Source organism: Amia ocellicauda, chromosome 1 (genome assembly GCF_036373705.1).
Source record: "Amia ocellicauda isolate fAmiCal2 chromosome 1, fAmiCal2.hap1, whole genome shotgun sequence".
In the NCBI taxonomy this organism is placed as follows: Eukaryota; Metazoa; Chordata; class Actinopteri; order Amiiformes; family Amiidae; genus Amia; species Amia ocellicauda.
In genome coordinates, this window is record NC_089850.1 from 21,256,833 (window position 1) to 21,282,057 (window position 25,225).

The window sequence follows — 25,225 nt, forward strand, 5'->3', positions numbered from 1 at the left end:
CACCATCCCTACCGTGAAGCATGGTGGTGGCAGCATAATGCAAAATGGATGCAGCAAAGTACAGAGAAATCCTGTAAAAAAAAACTGCTGCAGTCTGCAAGAGAGCTGGGACTTGGGAGAAGATTAATCTTCCAGCAGGGCAATGACCCTAAACATACAGCCAAAGCCACACTGGAGTGGCTTGAAAATGAAAAGGTCAATGTCCTGGAGTGGCCAGTCAAAGCCCGGACCTCAATCCAATTGAGAATATGTGGAAAGAGTTGAAAATTGCTGTTCACCAAAGGTCCCCATCCAACTTGATGGAGCTTGAGCAATTTTGCAAAGACGAATGGGCAAATATTGCTGTGTCCAGATGTGCAAAGCTGGTAGAGACTTATACAGCATATACTCATTGCTGCCAAAGGTGCCTCTACCAAATATTGACTGAAGGGGTAATTACTTATGCATTCAATTATTTTCTGTTTTGTATTTGTAATTAATTTAGAACAAAATTTTTCACTTTGACATTATGGAAATTTGCGGTGTTGATCAGTGGCAAACACTCCTGATTAAATCCATTCTGATTTCATGTTGTAACACAATGACATGTGGAAAAGTCCAAGAGGGGTAAAAACTTTTGAGAGCCACTGTAAACTCAAATCACACAGCAATCTCCTTAGACAAGCATTGGCAGTAGAATTAACTTTACTGAGAGCTCAATGACTTTCAACGTGGCACCGTCATAGGATGCCACCTTTCCAACAAGTCAGTTTGTCAAATTTCTGCCATGCTAGAGCTGCCCTGGTGAGCTGTAAGTGCTGTTATTGTTAAGAGGAAACGTCTAGGAGCAACAACAGCTCAGCCGCAAAGTGGTCTGCCACACAAGTTCACAGAACGGGACTGTTGAGTATGTAACTCATAAAAATTGTCTTTCGTTGATTGCAACAATCACTTCCGATTGCCTCTGGAAGCAATGTCAGCAGAAGAACTGTTTGTTCGGGAGCTTCATGAAATCGGTTTCCATGGCCGAGCAGCCACACAAGCCTAAGATCTTCATGCGCAATGCCAAGCGTCAGCTGGAGTGGTGTTAAGCTAGCCACCATTTGACCCGGGAGCAGTGGAAATGTGATCTCTGGAGTGATGAATCACGCTTCACCATCTGGCAGTCCTACGGAGGAATCTGGATTTGGCGGATTCCAGGAGAACGCTACCTGCACGAATGCATAGTGCCAACTGTAAAGTTTTGAGGAGGAATAATGGTCTCAGGGCTCGGCCCCTTAGTCCCACTGATGGGAAATCTTAACGCTACGGCCTACAATGACATTCTAGGTGAATTTGCACATCCAAATTTGTGTCAACAGTTTGGGGAAGTCCTTTCCTGTTTCAGCATGACAACCCGTGCACAAAGTGAGGTCCATACTGAAATAGTTTGTCAAACAACTTGACTGCCCTGCACAAAGCCCTCACCTCAACCCCATCCCACCTTTGGGATGAACGGAAAAGCCGACTGTGAGCCAGGCCTGATCGCCCAACATCAGTGCCTGACGTCACTAATCCTCTTGTGGCTGAAATCCCCTCAACAATGTTCCAACATCTAGTAGAAAGCCTTACCAGAAGAGTGGAGGCTGTTATTGCATCAAAGGGGGGACCAACTCCATATTAAGACCCATGATTTTGGAATCAGATGTTTGACGAGCAGGTGTCCACATACTTTTGGCAATGTAGTGTATGTACTTTGACCCCCTGTCCAGTATTTCTGAAAGATGTCCGGTTATTTTAAGTACTGTAATCTATTGAATATGTCATTAAAAATGTTATCATTGCACAATTTGCCCAAACCCCCTCCCCTGCATCGTCGTCTAATTGCCAGTATTGACATTTTGCAAACCACCCCCCACCAGGGGTATGTATTAGGAGGCATACACATTTTGATTTTGTTTAGATTAAGGTAACGAGACCAAAATTAGTTTTTTGGTAATATTTTATTTCCATTCTTTTTTTGCACATTTATTCTGCTTGGATGAAGCTTTCAGTTACACCACATCGCACTTGGATCCTCTGAAGACAGCTAACCCCCAGTATCCTGCCAATTATCTGTCACATTAAAACTTGGTGCACTTGATTTTTTGGTGTACTAAAATAATTGAAAACTGAATTTTGCTTGATTTGGCACAGAATAAGCCAAATATATTAATAGGATCTTAAAGGATACTGAACTGAATCTAACCATGATTTCAGTCCAATGTTTGTAATATGCACAAAGCATGTAAAATATAATGTTGTGACCATACCATGTGACATATACACACCATTTTCACTCTTGGTACATGTTTTCATAAGCCTTGACCAATGTATGAAGTTTTGTGAAATTGCAAAAACAAATATTGACACTTGATTTTCATTGGTCTTATAAGAAATATCAACCATAAATGCACTACAGTTCAGGAAACTACATGAATTACATTTCACATCATTATGGCTACTTAAAAACATACATATGTGTTAGATATGGAATTTAAATTGATCATGCTAGCAATACTGTCATGTGCATCAACATTAAAGAGGGAGGGTTACCAAGGTGATGTTTAACAAAGTTTTGCTTCAATCAGCCAAATGTTTTCAGGGAAAAATATATTTCGCTATTTTTGATAAAATGGAATATGGTTGTCAAACCAAATGACCAACCAAATGAATCAATTGAATAGCTTTTAATGTACACCATCATACAATGTCACCAACACTTATAGCTGTGCAATATGCAGGAGATTTGTATAATTTGTTAAAAATCAACATGAAAACAGCATTGTGGCCAAACCACTGGACCTTCAGTGGTTTGGCCACAATGCTGTTTTCATGTTGATTTTTAACAAATGATACAAATCTCCTGCATCATAGACATTTATCTATGTATAAAGTTTCATGACATTTTCAGTAACTTTTTTGATGCTGAATTGTAATTGGCACAGTCGTTCATCTCATATATAAGACAACTCACATTTGTTTAATAAGACACTTTCCAAGTTTAAGTTGAATTAATTAATAAAGTATATTCAATTTTATTATAAAAGATATTAGCTTCATTACTAGAGTTTACTAGAGACATTCAAACATGGCAAAACAATTGTGAATCATGTTCCCAATATCTGTCATGAATGCAGATACAAATGAATACCGTAGAGTTTCATACACACTGTGGACAGATGTCCACGAATTGTAATATAATAGTAACAGAAAGGACTGACATTACGGACTCAGTTATGAATTATTAAGCATGTGTCCGTTCGATTTGCTAATGACTTAATACACGTAAATACTACTTATATAATTTTAAATCAATATATGTATGCACGCCTGTATGTATGTATACATAACAATGATTTATTCTACGAACACCCCACCCCCTTTCCTTTTGTAGTCGCGCCGCCCCTCTGCCCGCTGCTCGCCTTTCTTTTTCCTTTCTGCGCGGAAGCCCGTCCTCGGTCGCTACAAACACAGAAACAGTAACAATGGCATACACTCACCAAGGCGGCACCAAGAAGAAAGTCTGCTACTATTACGACGGTATGAAATGCGCTGATAAATGATATGTATTGCGGTTTTACATTTGTTATTGCATAGTTGATGCGAAATTGACAAAGAGCTTAGAGACCGAGAAAGACAATGAGGATGTAGAGACGGACGAATGCGTTTAGACTGAGCCGAGCATAGTGTTGGGTACATTTGATTTGATCACTCATTGTTCAAAAACGCATTTAAGATCCATTCAAGCAAGCGTCCAGTTGTGGGCATCTTTGGTTGGTGTTCTCGTAATATAGAGAAGCAAAAAGCAGATAGCCTAGTTGGCTGTATTACTGAAGCTTCAGTGTTTGTTTTTTGTACAGTATCTTTTTTGAATAATTAGTTTGTACTATGATGATATATTTTATTTTTTTAAGTTTCACAATAACAGTGATGAATCGACTATAAAACTGAATATTTTTTTATTATTATTTATTGCCGCCAAGGCCCAGCTGTGATAGGGAAAACGAAACTACGAAATGCGCATGACCGTCTTCATGCGATTGCAAAACGCATCTCTCTCTCTCTCTCTCTCTCTCTCTCTCTCTCTCTCTCTCTCTCTCTCTCTCTCTCTCTCTCTCTCTCTCTCTCTCTCTCTCTCTCTATACACACAGATGAGATTGTAGAATATATTATATTAGGAATATAATCCTGTTTCAATTATAACAATTAATTTATGTAGTTGGAATAATACAAGGTGAAGCACAAGTAGGGTTGAGCTTGCTCGTATTATCATTTGAATATGGTTCAAAACAAAAAGTTTCGTTTTGTGTGTTTGTCAAGTACCATTACAAAACTACAAAAATGCACCGGGACATATTTCTGACTGTAGCCTACAGTCCGTACATTGTTGAAATTAAAATCACTAATTATTCACACTGCGTATTAACACAGCTTCTAAAGTGATAATGGAAGTAGAGCCTAACAAAAACTGACAGCTTTGCATACAATTCTGAATTGTCATTCACGGCTTTGATCCAATGTTTTGTATCAAATGTAATATTTCAAAATGTTTTTGACGCTTTTTTACCATTTACATATTTCAGATATTTTAAAGATTTTGTTGTTTTAAAGGAAAGACTCTTGTGAAGATTTGTTTGTGCTTGTTGCATGGCTTTTGTTTAATTAAGCAACTTTTTAAAAAGTATTTATACCAAACGTGTCTTAAGTGTGTTTTAAAATCATCTGTAGCTGTTCTGTCATGTTTATCTTACAAAAAAAGGACGTTAAACAGTCAGAAATTGAGGTTTTGAAGAGCCACCGTATGTAGGCAACTAATTGTAGCAGACTTGGCAAATTTAAATCAAATTGATTTAAATGTCTTGATTTTTTTTGTAATCACGTATCTTATATAATTATTTTAAAGAAAATATTTGAATACAGTAAACCATGCTAATAGTTAGCCTATAACCTACCTCAAATTCTGCAATGCCCTATGCATTTGTAAAACAGACATTAATCTGTTATTTCGTTAAATATTGTACCAAACAATGTATTACTTCCTACAAATTGCTCATATAAAGTATATGGGAAATAATTGCTGATGCCGTCTGAGCTATCACTAATTTCCTATGTAAACTGACTGATGAATAGATTATATAGTTGGACAATAGTCAGAAGATTCCACTTATTGATGGGTGGAAGTGGGGGCTTATACAAGTAAAGATGCATCTGAAACCTGTGTTGAAAAATAAATTAGTTATATGCAATGTGTCTAATGTGAAATGCTAATCATTAAGATATTTGGATATGAAATGCCCTATATTCAATACATGTGTTTGTGTGTATTTTAGTTTTAAAGATTACCTTGGGTCTGCTGACATGAATCTTCTGTTTTCAGGTGACATTGGAAATTACTACTATGGTCAGGGACATCCAATGAAACCTCATAGGATCCGCATGACACACAACCTGCTTTTGAATTATGGACTTTACAGGAAAATGGAAATATATGTAAGTTTTAAAGTACTACAATAAAACAGTAGTGTTCATTTAGTTAATACTTTTTTCTGTTATAGAGGTATTTTTGCATTTAGTTTAGCTTTTAAAAACCTGAGGAGATAAAATGTAGAATGAAAAATAAAATGTTATTCTTGAATTTGATAACGCACTAAACATCAGCGCAGATGCAACCATCATCTGGCATCTTGGTGTTATGCATTGTTCAAAACATGGTGCAGATATTTAATGGATGCACAGGTATTTTTTAAATATATTTGTTTGGGTTCTGATTAATTAAGAATCAATTAAGTAATGAAATAACACAGGCAAGATTACATGATTGGAAATAAAATTAGTTTCAAGAAGGGACCTATCTTAGTTTTCAATCAGTTATATTTTGTATATTAAAATTACATTTTATTTAATCATCATGCCCAACAGAATGGATCTGCAAAACGATTAGGTTTGAGGTCAAATTTTTGTTTCCGTGTTATTTTCTTTTATAATTTAACATATTTCTTTCTTGTGTCATTCTTCAGAGGCCTCATAAGGCAACTGCCGAGGAGATGACAAAATATCACAGTGACGATTACATCAAATTTCTCAGGTCCATCAGAACTGAAAACATGTCTGAATTCAGCAAACAAATGCAAAGATGTAAGCATTGAACATTTTTATTGTGTGCATGAGGACCATTTATCACTTTAATTGTTGATATTAAAGGTGAGCGCGATTCCTAAAATCACGGTTTTATGCATCTCTATATGTTGCTATAGAGCATGAGTAAGATACATACCCTCTTCCCGATCAATGCTATAATATAAGCAATGTTTTTTTTAAATAAATAATTAATGGCAAATGTCACACTTCCACATGTATATGCTCTCAGTTAGTTGTAAAACTATAGAATAGGTTTGTCTTCCCCCTGGCAACTATTATCAAGTTAGTTGAGTCTTAGCATTTCATGGTCTTATTCCTTGATAGTAATTATAGTTTCCATAGACAACATGAAGCGTTACGGTTGAACAGTGAAGACGGTGTTATTCTTTTCTACTTTCCAACAGCAGAGGAGATTAATCTGAAGGGGAGATTTGTTGTGCAATAAGCAATCCCACATTCAAAAATGGAAAACAAAAACTGCAATCTGCAGCAATCACTTTGTTCAGTGCATTACAACATTTACATCACTTGATCATGACACTCGTCTTCATGTTACAGTATGTGTGCATTTACCAGTTAGGTATTATATTTTTAATATTTAAAATTATTACATTTATAAGTGTTACTATGTACCTGGATACCTGTCATACAGTGCTGTGCATTAGCCAATTCATATAAAATCGCATACGCGAGTGGCAAGATCAAATGATGTAATGGTTGGAATGCACTGTGATCAAAATGATAGCTGCAGATTGCTGTTTTTATACTTTTCGAAATGTGGGATTGCTTATTGCACAAAACAATCTCCTTTTGCGCTATCCAGTAAATTAGGCACGATGCATGCGGACGAACTGAGAGCATGTACACATCAAAGTTTGACATTTGCCATTATTGTGTACATTTTAAATTTAAACAAATGCTTATGTGATCGCATCTATCTGGAAAAGTAGAATGCATTTTATTTATACACTATAACAACATAGATGCTTAAAACTGATTTTAGGAATTGTAATTATTACCCCTTTAATTAAGCATTATATACATTTATGTCTGAATTAATTACAATTTCTAATTACAGCAAGAAAGCATAATCATTATACATGTTAAACAAAATTGCCACAGGAAAACAAAGGCTTGGCAAAAAAAATTAAAAGGAAAAAAGTAATTTTATGTTTTGTGTTAAAAACATGGACACATATGATCATGATTTGATTCATTCATTACACATGATGTCAGTAGTGGAGCTCTGTCTGTAGAGGGTTTAAACAGCTCAGGGTTCAATTGAGTTGTGCCGGGCTTCGCTTTGTACCACCCATGTAACGCTCAGGTTCTCCATTGAGAGAGGGGTATTTAAGTACAGTACCATTTTGTATAATTTACCCTTTCCTGATGTTTACTTTCATGGGTTAGTTTATATAAATATATGGTTATTTAAATGTTTACACTTGGACAAGTAGGGCCTATTGAAATAGCATTTAATACATTATTAATAATACTAACAACATTTATTGATCATGTATGCAAAATTATTCAAATGAGTAACATTATAGTTGTACATTTCATATTATAAAAATGTGAATACAATAAAGAATTAAAAAAAAAAAAAGATATATTCTCTTCTAGTCAATGTTGGGGAAGACTGTCCTGTGTTCGATGGATTATTTGAGTTTTGTCAGTTGTCAACAGGAGGCTCTGCTGGTAAGTGTATTTTATTATTATTTATTTGAGGTATCCTTACCATTTTGTTTTTACAAGAAGCATTTTCAAAGCATTAGAAAGTACAGTGAATACAATCAGTGCAAAATGCAATAAGATACTTGTACAAATGAGCTAAAACCACAATTGACTTGGAGATGGAACTTAGTATATCGGTTCTATAAAAAAGTGCATAAAAAGCAAGAGTGCCGAGATGTTTACTGTGGTAGTACAGGTACAGTCTGCACAGGTGCGTCTTGGAGCAGATGCCAGAAGGTGGTCTGGGGCTGTGTGGTTCTGATCCTTCTGTGTAGATCATACCACCTCTTAGGGGTGAGGGTGAACAAAGCACAGGCTCTGAAGGAAGGGGAGTGGGGAAGGGGTACAGTGAGTCTTCTGGCTCAGGAAGACTGGAATGGTCTGGAGGAAGTGTAAGAAGAGATGCGAGTCTGGAGGAAGCTTACTGCAGTCTGATCCAGACAATGGTAGACGGTAACGGTAGACTGGATGCGAGTTGAGATTTGGAGACAGTGGATTAGCATGGGAGAGACCAGTCACGGAGAACATCAGACAAGCAGCAGAGTTCTAGTTGAGCTGCAGTGGACGGATAGTAGATGCAGTCAGTCTAGCCAGGTGGGAGCAGTTCAAGAAGAATGTGCTGGGAATAGGACAGATTGGGGTCAAGACTCCAAGACTCTTAGCAGAAAGGGAAGACAAGACAGTGTGGTGGATTCCAGTGAAACTGAAATAGATCAGAACAGGGCAAAGAAGAGAAGATCCAATTTGGAAAGGTTAAGTTTGAGATGATGGAAGTGCATCTGGGAGAAGATAGCAGAAGCACCGGTTAGAGATATGAGAGAGGAGGAGTGGGTCATAATATGAAAGGAAAGGAAGATCTACGCATCATCTGCATTGAAGTGGTATAAGAACCCATTAAGTGCGATGGGGAGGCCCATCATTATTATTTGTTTTGAAAGGTATATATTTATCATTCCTCAATGCCTCACTTCTGATCCTTAAACAGACAGTAGTTGATGGAGTGGGGAACAAAATCAAAAAGGAAAAATATAACCAAGGAAAATACATTTAAATTGCAAAGTTAAGTTATTGATTACTGCCCAGTTTGCCCTCTAAGTAAATTCAATTGGCTGTTAAGAAATATTGTCCACAGCAAAACTCAAGTCAAGAATTACAGATGCCTTGCTTTCTTAACACCAGAACTTGTACCGATGCAAACTCATACATGTATTTATATTAAAGGGATATTAAATGTATGTCTGGGATCCACCATAGGTATAGATTAGAGATCTAATCGATTTCATTCTGCAATATATATATCTCTATTTGTATTTTAGTTTTTATTATACCAATATTTATTTATTTGTATTATAGTATATAGTTGTATTAAGAGATCTTTAAACATGTCTTTGTAACTCTCAGCTGGAGCAGTGAAGCTAAACAGACAGCAGACTGACATTGCTATCAACTGGGCCGGGGGACTCCACCATGCCAAGAAGTCGGAGGCCTCTGGGTTTTGTTATGTCAATGATATTGTCCTAGCTATCCTCGAACTACTAAAGTAAGTTTATTTCCTTTTTGTCACTGAATCTGATATAATTATATTAATAACAATCTAAAAGTCAGACTACATAAGGCTAAGAGTTTTAATTTAAGTGGACAGAATGTGTAAATAATCCATTGGGGAAAATAGAAATCCAAAATGTTATAGTTTTTAAGATGCACTGTATTTAATTCTCTTTACTCATAAATACTTATCCTATGTTATATATCTATGTTATATAGCTGGACATTCATTGCATATATCAAATATAACTCAATCAACATTAATTTAGACAGGCTTTTAATTTATTTTTAGCTGTACAGCTGTTATTGACTGTTAATGCAATATAGTAGGAAATAGATGCCTGTTTTTATACTCTTTTCTGAATGTATGTATATTAAACAGCATTTAGTTTGTCTACTTGTGCCACAAGATACTTTAAAAAGGCTTTTTGGAAATGTATCTCTTATTTTGCATTTAATTTGCTGTAATTTAATAATGGTGATGAAATTATGAAGAAAATAATTCCCATGGTTTCCTCAGATACCACCAGAGAGTTTTGTATATTGATATCGATATTCATCATGGAGATGGTGTAGAAGAGGCATTCTATACAACAGACCGGGTCATGACTGTTTCCTTCCACAAATATGGAGAGTACTTTCCAGGCACTGGAGACCTTCGTGTAAGTGATATTTTGTTGTTTATATCCAAGATCAACATGGAAAAGAAAACTAATGGCAGACTTAATTCTGTATGTTATGAATGGGGCTTTGCCTTTTGCTTTTTTGCTTTTTAACTGTATTTTAATACTCCAGCCCCAAGAGGTCAGTATAGTTCCTCATTAAGCTGCATATTGAGCAATTGGTAACAATCAGCCCATTTGTATTACTTGAATAATCTTTTAGCCTATTAAAGGTATGCTGATTAGCATGTTGAAAAACAGAGCCAATATTATTGGGAGTGTGGAGGGGGGATAAAATGGAAGTTAAATGTGATCAAATTGAACTCTAGATGTTCATAGCTTTGGAGAGCTTATTAAAATTAATTAAATTGTGAAAGGAATCAAAAGATAATTCTTCCATTTATATTTGCAGAAATGTAAGTGTTGTGTTCTACAGCTAGTTTACAGAGCTTCAGGATTAAAACCTTGACATGATTTAGAAAAGCAGTCATACTATTGGGTCTTTTGTAATGGATAGATAACATTCAGTAGCTACTTACACCCTCTTTTATTCAGTAATTTTCAGTTTATTAGCATGATTTATTTTCAGGATATTGGTGCAGGAAAAGGCAAATATTATGCTGTCAACTATCCTCTCAGAGATGGGATAGATGATGACTCATATGAACAGATCTTTAAACCGGTAAGTACATCCCTACTTATTCTCCACTGAGAAAAACACAATCTGCACTATGTTTAATAACAAAATATACATGACCAGTGCAATGTTCATCAAACATTTACCTGTTAAAAGTATTGAGATAGTTGTAACATGATATGTAACGTGAATACACCAGAAGTATGATTCAGAGATATCGAAGATTTGAGAGGCTCTTTCAGATTATTCTATTTTTTAAATAGCTCAGTAACTTAGAATTAAGGATTGGAATTTCAAATGTCTTATTCTTATATATAGGATCCCATATTTTAGAGTTATTGAGTACCCAAAAACTAGTCCCTGGTCTTATGTTTACAAAAAGAAAAGGCAAAATAATATTTGTACTAGAAACGGTAATATCTGTGGTGGTATTGTATTTTTTTTTTCCCCTTCATAGGTGATGTCCAAGGTAATGGAGATGTACCAGCCTAGTGCTGTGGTGCTGCAGTGTGGGGCGGACTCTCTCTCTGGTGATCGGCTTGGCTGCTTTAATCTCACAATCAGGGGTAAGTCTAGATAATTGGTCTTACAGAGATGTTCTTACCATAATGTTCTGTATTTACTATGAGAAACTGTGTTGTTTATACCAAAGGATGTACAGTACAGATGCAAAGAACTCTAACTTATTTTTAATAACCAAACAAGTCAAGCAAGAAATACTCTCCTTTGATTTTAAGGCTGCACTTCATGCTTCCCTGCGCAAGGTGGCTATGTAGTCTGCTTAATTAAACTGTATTGATTAATCATTTAACAATTCCTTTAGTCTTTCTGTTAAAGGGCACTGACACATTGATTAAGTAGGAGCAGCTACAGACATTTATTTAAAGGGACATGCATCCATTTATTACTCTTACATCTTATTAAATATTATTTGTTAGAATATGTAAAGACGTTAAAATATTTTAATGTACTATGAGGAACACATAGTTTGTTAAAAAATACAGCACTGATTTTAATGAACAATTTATATAAAAGCCTGAATTCATAACGCCATTGCTGTAGCATATACACTCACCTAAAGGATTATTAGGAACACCTGTTCAATTTCTCATTAATGCAATTATCTAACCAACCAATCACATGGCAGTTGCTTCAATGCATTTAGGGGTGTGGTCCTGGTCAAGACAATCTCCTGAACTCCAAACTGAATGTCTGAATGGGAAAGAAAGGTGATTTAAGCAATTTTGAGCGTGGCATGGTTGTTGGTGCCAGACGGGCCGGTCTGAGTATTTCACAATCTGCTCAGTTACTGGGATTTTCACGCACAACCATTTCTAGGGTTTACAAAGAATGGTGTGAAAAGGGAAAAACATCCAGTATGCGGCAGTCCTGTGGGCGAAAATGCCTTGTTGATGCTAGAGGTCAGAGGAGAATGGGCCGACTGATTCAAGCTGATAGAAGAGCAACTTTGACTGAAATAACCACTCGTTACAACCGAGGTATGCAGCAAAGCATTTGTGAAGCCACAACACGTACAACCTTGAGGCGGATGGGCTACAACAGCAGAAGACCCCACCGGGTACCACTCATCTCCACTACAAATAGGAAAAAGAGGCTACAATTTGCACAAGCTCACCAAAATTGGACAGTTGAAGACTGGAAAAATGTTGCCTGGTCTGATGAGTCTCGATTTCTGTTGAGACATTCAGATGGTAGAGTCAGAATTTGGCGTAAACAGAATGAGAACATGGATCCATCATGCCTTGTTACCACTGTGCAGGCTGGTGGTGGTGGTGTAATGGTGTGGGGGATGTTTTCTTGGCACACTTTAAGCCCCTTAGTGCCAATTGGGCATCGTTTAAATGCCACGGCCTACCTGAGCATTGTTTCTGACCATGTCCATCCCTTTATGACCACCATGTACCCATCCTCTGATGGCTACTTCCAGCAGGATAATGCACCATGTCACAAAGGTCAAATCATTTCAAATTGGTTTCTTGAACATGACAATGAGTTCACTGTACTAAACTGGCCCCCACAGTCACCAGATCTCAACCCAATAGAGCATCTTTGGGATGTGGTGGAACGGGAGCTTTGTGCCCTGGATGTGCATCCCACAAATCTCCATCAACTGCAAGATGCTATCCTATCAATATGGGCCAACATTTCTAAAGAATGCTTTCAGCACCTTGTTGAATCAATGCCACGTAGAATTAAGGCAGTTCTGAAGGCGAAAGGGGGTCAAACACAGTATTAGTATGGTGTTCCTAATAATCCTTTAGGTGAGTGTATATTACAAAGATAACATAATAATCATGCATGAAATAAAATCATGAAATAAAACTTTGCACATCTGTAAGCAATTTCAAGAAGTTCTTTAACACTACAGTGTTTGAAATTTGCATTGAATTTTATTTTACATGAAGGCTGTATAAAAAGGGTTATATTTGCAATGATATTCTGTAGACTTGTTAGCCGACATCAGGGGTTTTTAGCCAGGGATCTGGTGGTGTGGGATTGCCATGGATCGCTGCAGGGGTCTAAGTACTGGTCTAAATCTTTACAATGTTTGCCTTGAGCAAATCATCAAATTGGGGTAGATATTCCCTATTCAGTTGACATTAGAAATATAGAGCTATAGAAATTGCTCCCACGTTTGTTACATATTTTTTCAGAAATGCACATAGTTTAGGACTACTGGATTTACTGGAAAAGGTAGTTTAATGGTAGTCAATCTTAGCCTTTCCTTTTCTGTGGAGTATTTTTGGTGATAGAACTCGCATAAAACGCAGCCCTACACATTACCTGTTCTGTTATTGTACTCATAATACCTGACTGCTGTACCATCTCACAGAGTCACAGTTTGATTGAATGCCAGTGTAACTGCACATTCAAATATGATTCTTATAAACCGTTGCCTTGGATAAAGTTGTCAACTAAATGGATATCTAATCAATACCATCATCTCAAAAGCAGTATATTAATATGGTTTATTAATATTATTTTTTACTAGGTCATGCGAAATGTGTGGAATTCATTAAGTCTTTTAATCTGCCTCTGCTGATGCTGGGAGGAGGGGGCTACACAATCCGTAATGTTGCCCGATGTTGGACGTACGAGACGGCAGTAGCTTTAGACTCGGATATTCCTGATGGTATGTACTTTAGTTATAGTTGATTTAAATTAATCACTTTTTCTGCCCTTTTATTAGACACAAGGCTTCAGCAACTTCAGACTACATATACTGTACTTAAATTCAACATTTACATTGTCTCTTTTGTAATATCTTCAAAACGTGCATACATTTGGTTGATTTGTGTCATACATAACTTTTGGAAAATATAATTGTGAAGATTGTGTGATGAATGGGAAAAGTGTGTATTTATTATGCAAATCTATACTTCCTCAGTTTGAAAAATCTAACTTGGAGAGGTGCTAGTGTACAGTTCACCCTAGATAATGACTCCCTGTTTGGTTATGAGAAACTATTAACAGCTCTTAATAGAGAGTGAGTGCATGTTTCACAAGGTTTGTAATAGAAGACAACAGTTTTACAAACATGTATCATTTACATTTATCTCCTTTTGTTATTGATACCTTGCAATGCAATATGACTGGCTCTTTTGTATATAACACCACTATAAAATAACATAAAAGTGAGTACATAAGATTGTTGAAGCAGATGTCCCACTCTTAAACACTTCAGGATTTTGAAATATTTTAATATTTTGTCCAAAAATGGTCTGTCATGGCAGTTATTTTTTTCGGTTCATAATTCATTATTGACTTGTCCTTTTAAATACATTTTGTGTTTTAGAATTGCCATACAATGATTACTTTGAATACTTCGGACCCGACTTCAAGTTGCACATCAGTCCATCCAATATGACAAACCAGAACACTCAAGAGTATATGGACAAAATCAAGTAAGGAGGATGGATTTATTCATTCTTCATTCATGTATTTTTTGATTGATTTTAATGAGAACAAATTACATCAATGGAAATCCAGATTAAGGGATTGTGTTGCTCTTGGCTCCTTGCAGACAGCGCTTGTTTGAAAACCTGCGAATGCTGCCGCATGCGCCCGGGGTGCAGATGCAGGCTATTCCCGAGGACAGTGTGCCGGACGACACAGGAGATGATGACACTGAAGACCCAGACAAGCGCTTATCAAGTAATTACTTACTGCCATTATCAATCATTATTTCCTTGTCAAATTACTAACTGAAAGCTTTCCATACCATCTATAAAGCCATTTATTAGCAGTTTTTTTTTTATGTGAAGTCCTATATTGTATTGAATAACATGATCTACAATAAGAAACTGATCAATCTTCAAGAATTGAGAGATTTTTGGATTTTATAAGGATCTATTAAATTGTTATGTTCATATAGTTTGTGTAGAGTCTGTAACACTAACCCTCTTTTTTTTTTTAATGACAGTTCGGGCATCTGACAAAAGGATCGCCTGTGATGAGGAGTTTTCTGACTCTGAAGATGAAGGAGAGGGTGGGAGGAGGAATGTCGCAAATCACAAGAAAAATGCTAAACGAGCCAGAGTGGAGGAAGAAAAGAAAGAAGCAGAGGAAAAGAAAGCAGGTGCGTGTTTTGTTCAGGTGGAATAAATTGGGATTTAATTTTTTATTTGTATCTGTTTTAAACTTTTATTTCCCCTTTGTGTGTTATCCATAAACAGTATATTGATTGTCTCCTGTAGAATTCAAAAAGGATTCAGGTAGGAAATATGGTCATTACTGGACACTTCGCTGAGAACCCAAGTGGTACCTGCTGTGCTGCATCTTCACATTTCTCCTTATGTGTGATGCTAAAAATAATGGCTAAAATATTTGTTTTAATGAATGGACCATAAATATTTAACCATTAAGCCTTTTATTTTTTATTTTTGTAAAATTAAGGTGTGAACCCCTTGCATCCCTGTCCTGTTTGCGACAGTTTTGTGTTAGAAAACAATTAATCACGTTACTATGTGCTTTGATTGCAATTCTTCCATCTACATTTTTATACAAACTAAACATTTATTCAAGTTACATATTTAACTACATTTTTTTTTTATACACAAGTTTCTCTTATTCCTTTAACTATTGTATTGCAGTGAGGGAGTGCAGACCAAAGCTGCTCTGTCACACATAATCATAAACCCCATTCACACTGAAACAATTTCTGGCAACGGGTCTGTGTGAATGGAGCAGGAAAACGATTGCCGGCAAATTGAGCATCAAGTCCTTGCGTGTCGACGCAGTGCGTAAGCTAACTGCCATAACCAATCAGAATAGCGATCACAACACGACAAGTTTAAGCCACCTTTGAACAAGAACTTGTGACCATAATGAGAAACGGACCGGGTTGTTAGAAATGGGGGAGGTTGAAAATAATATAATCGCAGCACTTCTGACCAACCAACAGGTTGCCGTATGTAATACTAGCTATTGTCACACATTATATACCAATAAGTCATACAAAATATCTCTATACAGGCAAACATGTTACCCCCTCACACTGGGTTAGTTTCAAATGAAATAGGTTCGGCTTGTTTGCTTGCTTTGAAACAATGTATCGGTGTGCTTGCCATTCACACTTGTCTTTTGTACAAACGTGCTCAGTGCGTAACTCGGGTTTTCTCAGGACTCCGATCATATTGCACTATTGCAAGTGAGCTTGGTTCTTTTTATATTAATAAAACACCGGATATTTACATGTTACATGATTAGTGCACATAAGAAATGGCAGCATAACACGTACAATAACATGCATATGACTACATTGTATTGTTTACTTTATATTTCCTATACACGTGTAAATTTGAATTTGTAAATTGCATTATGCTTCATTTTCAGAATCTGTGACAACAGTCTGAATAGTGACCGCACCCAAGTGTCTATTTAAACGCACTGTATGCAGTTATTGAACATAACAATAGGCTACTATATTTGTGAATATTATAATCAGCGTTTGCTGCCGAATGGTGATTGTTTTGCCGATATAAAAATATACAATAACACAGTAGTGTGACGTCTCCTAAATACCCATCTCAGAGTATTTTACTGCTACTGCCATATCTTTAAATGATCACACTTGTACAGAGACTTCCAGAGTGTCGGTTCGGGTCTGTTCTCCGGATCCACAGGCTTATAGTGTCTCGTCCCTATGGCCACAGCGCTCTTGCCGGCAATCTGTTTTTTGTGTGAATGGATCCTTTCCGGCAATTTTCCGGCATCCAAACCCAGTGTGAATGGGGGGGCAACAGGAAAAAAGCAGGCAAACGCAATTTGCCAGCATTTTAGTGTGAATGGGGCTATAATTGTGCTGTGATATTTTTTAAATGGTAAGATTTACTTTGTAATACATAGTTTTTACCATGGAGAGGCAATCGTAATGGGATTCTGTCTACAGACTCTCTCTCGAGTACTCACCCATGGATCATGTATGATCTTAATAGAATGGATATTTACAGAAACTCAACAGTATCCAACCAGCATGATGTGAGAACATTAGAGCCCGACCGATACTGTTTTTTTTATGTCCAATACCGATAATTGGGGAGCAACATTATCCGATAACCAATATATCTGCCGATATTTATTTACTTATTTTGTTAGCATACAAAACATTTTCTAGCATGGATTCCTCAATTTTTGCTCTCAAAGAGACAGATATGCACGGAAGGCAGGATTTTTACATTTGAACAATAAACGGAACTTTATTAACTTAACATTAATTATCATAAATAACCACAAAATCCAACATTGCAAAATTAGAACACTTTATATGAACAATTTCACACACAAATAGAAAAAGGTTCTCCTCAGTCTTCAATACTGCCAATTCAGCAATGGCAGGTTATAGTGCAGAAAGCACTTTTCTCCCCAAACAGAGGCCTGTCTGTCCTTATAAATCTTCCCAATAGTACAGAAAACCCTCTTACTTGGGACAGAGTCGGTAGAGACAGTCCCTTGAAGCGGCCACTGTTTTGGCTCCACCACTCAATCACAGGTTCTCTGTGGTAACGCTCCATCTCTTCATTTATGCCCTCTGATACCTCTGGATGAGTCTGTGAAGTTAGCATGCTGATGTAGAGAGTATCCAGGAGACTGTGGGACTGTTCCTCCACTCTAGGCCTTTTAGGGTCACCTTCCTCAGTGTTGGTTGCTGATGGTGTTCTGTCTGGCGGTGTTGTAGTTGCCTTTGTAACCTTCTCTGCCTCTTCCCTAATCCAGTTTTTGGCTTCATGTACAGTCTCGTTTGACAGGGGGTGCTCTTTGTAACGTGGGTCGAGTATGCATGCCAGCACCACCTCTTTTGAGTCCTTCATCTTGGAAAACCTTTTCTCCAAGCACTCCAGCATGGTCTTCCTTAAAGTCTGGATCCCTCTACTGGTGGCTCCCTGAGACTCCAGCAGACACTTTAGCACTAACACACAGGGTATAATGTGTGAGGCAGAGGAGTTCACTTTGCTCATTTCCAGTGTTACCTCCTCGATTGGGGTCAGGGTGTCCACAAGGTTTGAGGTTACATCCCACTCTTCTGCACTTACACATGTAAAATGCACATGGTCACTGGAGTACACAGTGAGAGCTCTTTCTGCTCCAGCATCCTCAGGAGCATGTGCAGTGTTGAGTTCCACCTGGTTGGCACAGCTTGCATAGTGGAGTGTTTAGGGACACCAACCTCCTTCTGAATGGCAGAGAGTCGTTGCTGTGTAACAACTGAATGCTTAAAGTGTGTGGCACATCTCCTGAGTTTTGCCAGTGTGTCTCTGAGAGCTGAGGCCATCATTAATGATTTGCAGAATGTGTGCACTGCAGCTCAAGTCGGACATCTCCACCAGTCTCATCCCTTTAACCATGTTGGCGCCACTGTCTCGCAGTGCCAAGAACACGCGTTCCTTTTCAATATACCATTCTTCGAGCATGTTCATGAACATCTGCCTGATGTACTCTCCTGTTTGGGACCCAGACATGGCCTTTACATTCAGGGTGACTTGAAGTCTCTTCCAATTCTGGTAAATAAATAGGTCTTCTGTTGAGCCTGACCAACAATCAGTTGTGAATGCAACGCTGCTTCCTGCATTTTCATAAGAGACAAGTTGCTTTACCTTTGCAACAACTTTGTTGTAAAGGTGGGCTATCATCTCTGTGCGGAAAAACTTTTCACTCCTCAAAGTGTACCTGGGCTCTGCCTTTGACATGAGCCTTTTAAATCCAGTACCCTCTACCATGGCATATGATTGGATGTCTGTAGTGATCATCTCCATAATCAACTTGTCCATCTCTTTTGATCTTGGGTCAGTTGGGGACCATTTTGCTGTCCTGTCAAATACTTGAAAAAGAGTGCGCTGTGTTGACTGAGTAGCTGTCTGTGCCCCTTTCTGTTCTTTTTGAGTTTTATCGTATTCTTTTTTTCACGCTCAGGTGTGTCCACAAATTACTCGTATTTTTTAGGCTAACTTTGTTTGATCCCTGGCTGACTTTCACTGTGCAGATATTACAAAATCTTTGGTAAAAGAGTCCTACACCTTGCTCTTGCTGCTAGCCTTGGCCATCTGTAAAAATAGAAAGGAGGGAGATTAATAAAATATTTTTTAGAGCTGTATGGAAGTCAACTATGAGGATTCAGTTTGTAAATTGTAAGTTACACACAGAGAGAAATAGACAGCGTTAATAGTCAGATATATTTACATAAGAAACACCACAGTTTTTTGTCTTTTCAAATAGATTGTCTGCTTGATCCTACACTATACTATACTAATAGGAAATAAATTACCTTGCACACAGCACCAAGAACAAAAAAATACTACTCTAACCCTTTCAGATGGTGAGAATTGTGTTTTAAGTAGGAATGTGCATGACAAATATTTTGACTCTAATTCCACAGCTTCAAATTATATTTGAATATATAATATTCAAAGTTGCCCCCCCATCCTATTTAAAATGCAACACACATTAATTGCAAAATAATGCAATCTGACGAATTTTGCAATTGCAAAAAGTTCTGAACTTTATTTTAAATACTTATCTAACACAACTTTGTTAAACATGAGTCTATGTAAAAATACCTTCCTGTTAGAAGACACATAGAAATGGCATAACCGCAGCAATAAGCAGGCCTGTCAATTCTCACGTATCTCGTACTTTTTCAAATTAACTATAAAGGTTGTGATAATTTGTTTATGAAGGAATATTTTGCAATTACAGCTGTAACTGACCGACCAAAATGTTTTTTTAATTAAATAAATAAATTCAATAATAGTTTAGCAATCTGAGCTGCTATGAAAATGGCTTTACATTAGTGACATTAGGTCTCATCCCTAGTTTTTAGAGGCTGGCTGACATAATTTCCTTTCAGACCTTATATATAAAAAAATGCCAGCCTACAGTAAAGTATTATACAATTAAAAAGCGAAGTCTCTTTATGATTATAATAGTGTTGTTCCTGGCTTTTGAAATGCAATGCCTAGCTGTACAACATGCGCATGGTATTGACCAATGGCAAGGACATTACTATGGCTAGAGATTTTTATTTTTTACCCAATCACAGACTGTGACTTTACGATTATCTAGCCAATCCAAAAGTGCCCTCTGTGAGCCCAGCTACTACTGATAAGAACCCAGGAGTCCGGTTACACGCATGCATGTATAGTATTTATTTCTTAGCAGATGCCCTTATCCAGGGTGATGTATAATACTTATAAGACAGTATTTGAGTGGAAAATGTGATGGCCAGTCAACAAACATCAGTCTTCAGCAAACATTTACCTTAATTTCTTTATTTTAGTTCCTAATGAAATGTGCTTCAAAGCCATAATATACAGTAATCTTCAGTCTTGACGAGAATAAACACTAACGAAAACCATGGATACTCAAAAGCATAGCTTTCAAAAATACTTTCTATTAGTTTAGAGGTTTAGTTTAGTTCTTGTGTGCACAAGAATCACTTTAGCTACCAGTGGAAAATTTAAAAGTTTAAAATAAACGGTGGTAAATACACAAAACAGCTACTGTAAAACCACATAAACATGCATTTATTTTTTGTCTGAAGTCTGACAACGGATTTTATGGTAATTTGGAAAATAAATAAGTCTCACTGTTTGATGGGTCGAATGGCCTCTCGTTTGTAAACTTTCTTAATGTACTATTAACAATTGGACACTTCTCATTTCATTAGAATTGGAAAGGGCTCGCATGTGGGGAATTTTTTTACATTTACTCAAAGGGTTACACTACCAGTTTGCCTTGCTATCTTTCATGACTTATAATTTTATTGACAGGGAATAGTAAATTATGGCGAATATTTTATTAACTTTTCAACATTGCAATTCAAGAACTTGTAAGCAACTTACCTTAAAGTCAGCAGTCTCTTCAGCACCCTGGATCCTCTGCTCTTCTGTTCTGCTTGAATCCACATGCTGCATGATAGGGTTGCAACAAACCCAAAAAGAGTTAGACTTATAACAACCAGTCAAAGAGCTAGCACGGCTGCGGCATCAGCACTTGATGAACAAAAATATATGATGTGTCCATGAATCTTTATTGGTGCATTATAGGTGGAATATGTGCCGATACCGATATTTCTGTAAAAGACGAGGCCGATAATAATGGTGCACCGATATATCGGTTGGGCCCTAGAGAATATAGAAACATCCTTTTAGGATCCTACATAATCCTGCTAGTTCTTGCAGTATATTGACAGAATCCTAAACATGCTCTTCCAGAATAGTTTAGAATATTTTAGGATCCTCTGCATGATCCTATAAGATCTTGTACAGGGTCAAACAAGATCCTGTAGGAGCCTGGGTAAGATCTGTGGAGCATCCTATAGAATCCTTCCTGCTGCATTGCATAGTTTTTTTTTTGGGGGGGGGCGCATGACAATTGTCTTTTATGGATCCTAGAAAACGGTTCAAGCTCTTGGTAAACCACTTCAGTCCCCCTGGGTCCCAGGCACTACGTGCACTCCAGTGCAGGTTTTGAGATTAAAACAAAAATACCATCTCCTTGTGCATCTAGTTAATCAATTATCTGGAAAACATAAAAGATTAGATTTTTTTTTCTTTTTTCTTTTCAGAAATAAAAGAGGAAGATAAATCTAAGGAAAGTGGCTCTGAAAAGACAGATGCTAAAGGGTAAGTTGATTTATAATACCATGTGTGCATTTACTCAGAACAATCATATTACTGTAGAACACAATGGCACAGACCTTTTTCCAGGTGAAGGTATGCTACTATTAGTATTATTATAAATCTTTGTTTTCAGACTTTCTTTATTATGCTATACTCACCTGTGATAATAATTGCTGCAATACATTCTGGTGTCCTACGCGACTTTTGGAAATGGGTAACAAAGGATGTGGTCTAGTCAGTACATTTATACTCACGGGGGAAAGCCAGGGATTTGTCTTTAACGTCATACACAAGGTTATTGAAATCCATATATCTGGTGACAGTGGAATAAAAAAAACATAATGAAACTAAAATGTTTAGACATGGCATCAGTAGTAGTCATAATAGAAGAAGAGTGTTACCTACTCTAAGAAGCATAGAAGCAGATTAGTGATCATGGTCACCTTGTTAGAATTAGAGAGTGTATCCAGGATACTTCAGACGAAAAAAATAATTATAATGTTAGAGGCAAATGTAATTGGCAAGCACAATACCACGAAGCACACCTCCAAACTAAATGGTTAAGGATGTAGTGGATTTAAATGGTAAACAATGAATTTGGTAAATCATCTTTTAAAAATGTACAATTTTAAACTTACCAAATAACGGTGGATGTCAAACTTCAGCATGTAAGCTCTCCTGAGTCCAAATGTGTTGTGTCTTAATATCCTGGATAGCGGAAAAACTGAATCGCCAGATTTGTCTTCCCCACGCCAAAGAATATTATCAATTATATAAATTTAAATCAATTATTTTTTTACCTCTGACAACAGAGGAGATTTATCTGCAGGGGAAGTTGCAAGTAAGCAATCGCACATTCAAAAAAAAAAATAATTAAAAAGATATCTGCAGTGTCACTTTGATTGCCTATGCTGGTATCTTTCTTATTCCAGTACAATCTGCACAAAGTGATTTAATTTTTATTTTGCAATAATAAGGGTTGTTAGATAAATGCCGCTGTCCCAACACTTCAGGTGACCTATAGTGATACATTTATTTTTAGATTCAGAGATTTTCAACATTGTGGTGTAACTGAAATCTACTGGTGTGGTAAATGTATTAATATCCATCGTTATGAATTGAAGGTTTTCTCAATTTTTAAATGAGTGTTAAAATGTGTGTCCATGACTGTATAAGTAACAGTTTTTTCTTAATGTGGCCATAGAATCAAGACTGAGCAGCCTGGCAGTGCCTGAACTGAATGTAGACACGGATACAACATGGATAGAAGCACTGAAAACATTAAAGGCTGAATGAGTTGCAAGAAACTGGAATTCTATTTGGACTCCACAACATGAACCATATTTATTTTGATCTGTGTTTTAGGTGTGAGTTTATCACAAAAAATCTTATGATCAAGCTTTTTTGTATTGGTATCATTGTCTTGTATAGAATTAATTCGTATTTTCTTTTCGTACCCTTAAACAGAAACATTTGTAATGCAAAGGGACATTTTTTACATTTTATAACCATTTGTAAGTAAATATTTTAGAAAAATTATAATGTATGCATGGTTTTAAGAGAACAAAAACCTGCAAAGACATTTTACATTTGTGTATTAAAATCTTTTTTTATACACAAATTGTCATTTATTTATTATACATACATATAACAAACAATAACTTTGAAAACAAGGAAAACTGTTCAAAATGTTCAACAACGGCTGGACCTACAACAACTCTGGAAAATGTATTTTTTGTTATTCCGCAGTGTTTTAAGTGTCCACAAGGTGGTTCTGTAGATTAATTGTAGATTAACAGCTCAAAGCATATTAAGCAGTTAAAATGTCCTGACAACACACTAATGATTCCACTAACTAAATTCTGTAAGACTTTGCTTATATACTATATGGTAATTTATTTAACAGAATTCTCTCTGCAGTAGCATTCTACTATATATGACAACATTGTTTTAAACCTAACTATTAATTGAAGTTGATTCACTGGCACACTTTGTGAAACTACTGGAGGAGAGGAATCAAACTAAAAAGGTGGGCAAAAATCCTTGTCTTAATTATAAAGCCTGGTTTTCACACAGAAAAGTGATACTTGAGGCTAGGTTGGTAATTTTAATTAAATATGTACATTTTTGTAACTTACAAAACATAATAAATGATAAAAGTACTAGTGTAGTATACATTTAAACAGATTCTTATAATGTCCTTGCTCATCAGTTTAAGTGATTCCTTATGAATTTCAGTCCATATATACAAAATGTATTTGTGTTAAGGATATTCTTTCTCAGATAAACTAAAAAAAAAACAATACAGTGATCTGCAAATTTAAATCCATTTTATAAAATATTATCTAAATCACTCTCTCATTGTATTACACCTACCTGATTTAAAGTAATTTTAAATTACCAGCAAAGTAATACTCTGTATGGTAAGTGGTTTCAACGAAAGTAATAAACTGTGTGGTACATTGTTATTAATTAGGCCATGAACTGATGCTGACTTAACCTACGGGAGAGATGTCTATGCTATTGCTGGAATAAAAATTAAATAAGCACAATTTCAGCCAAGTGAAGGATTATATCAGTTGTCCAATTGTCTGCTGCCATACCTTTCTTGCTATAGGGGAATTTTGGAGAAAAAATTGTTTGTTATATTTGTTATATATTTGTTATGATTGTACAATACAATAAAACAACTTTGTCTTTTTGAATGCACAATATTGCAATATTACTGCAGTGGCATTTGGAAAATCACATGTATGACAAATCATTTGTCAGTTTGCACTTGCCATTCTTTAGAACAGAAGACTACAATGTTTGTATATTACCAAAAACAATAATCGTACATAAATATGCATAAACTTTTTATCACAGAATTCGATTAATCTGTCTCAGAAGTATTCAAATATTAATGTCCCTATTAATATTTGAATAATTGTGCCCATCCTTATGTATTTCCATGAAGAATAAAGAAAAATAAAGGAAAAGGAAATATTTTGAGGGTGTTGGGGAGGGTCCTTGTTGTGTCCTATGTCCCCTGTTCCACCCTGTGTTAACCCTTGTCTGTCCCACCCTGGCTTTCAAGGTAGGCCTTTCTCCTCTGTCAGCATCTTGGGTTCAGCCTTTAGCTTTTATAAGAGCTGTGTCAGAGCAGTTATAATAAATAATAAATAAATAATAAAATAGCAATTCCTGTTTTCTCCAGGATATATGTAACAGTCTTAACAGTGTTCAGTTCTTGAAAATGAAATACATCATGAAAGACCTCTATTTCTATATATATTTTCTATTAAGGACATTTTTATTAATCTGCCTTCCTATATTAAAAGTCATGTAGAATTAAAAGGAACACTGTTCTTTGTTATTTGCTTCTTTTT

The 25,225-nt window shown here is 36.4% G+C and overlaps 1 protein-coding gene and 1 pseudogene across 1 annotated transcript; one reads left to right on the top strand and one right to left on the bottom strand.

The window, feature by feature from the left end:
- Positions 1-3,396: 3,396 nt before the first annotated feature.
- On the top strand, positions 3,397-24,842 carry LOC136744921 (histone deacetylase 2). Its single transcript, XM_066698799.1, has 14 exons — positions 3,397-3,540; positions 5,378-5,490; positions 6,018-6,135; positions 7,762-7,836; positions 9,274-9,412; positions 9,938-10,079; positions 10,669-10,761; positions 11,174-11,282; positions 13,730-13,870; positions 14,534-14,642; positions 14,762-14,892; positions 15,161-15,316; positions 21,800-21,857; positions 23,059-24,842. Exons 1-14 carry the CDS (start codon positions 3,486-3,488, stop codon positions 23,087-23,089), a joined length of 1,470 nt encoding a protein of 489 aa, XP_066554896.1. The 5' UTR covers positions 3,397-3,485; the 3' UTR covers positions 23,090-24,842.
- On the bottom strand, positions 16,783-21,146 carry LOC136769340 (zinc finger BED domain-containing protein 4-like; annotated as a pseudogene).
- Positions 24,843-25,225: the final 383 nt, after the last annotated feature.

Excerpts from the sequence above, each read along its gene's own strand:
- LOC136744921 (XM_066698799.1), top strand. The coding sequence starts at position 3,486 with ATGGCATACACTCACCAAGGCGGCACCAAGAAGAAAGTCTGCTACTAT. Across the intron at positions 6,136-7,761 it reads CAGCAAACAAATGCAAAGAT|TCAATGTTGGGGAAGACTGT; the intron begins GTAAGCATTGAA and ends ATTCTCTTCTAG. Across the intron at positions 10,080-10,668 it reads CAGGCACTGGAGACCTTCGT|GATATTGGTGCAGGAAAAGG; the intron begins GTAAGTGATATT and ends ATTTATTTTCAG.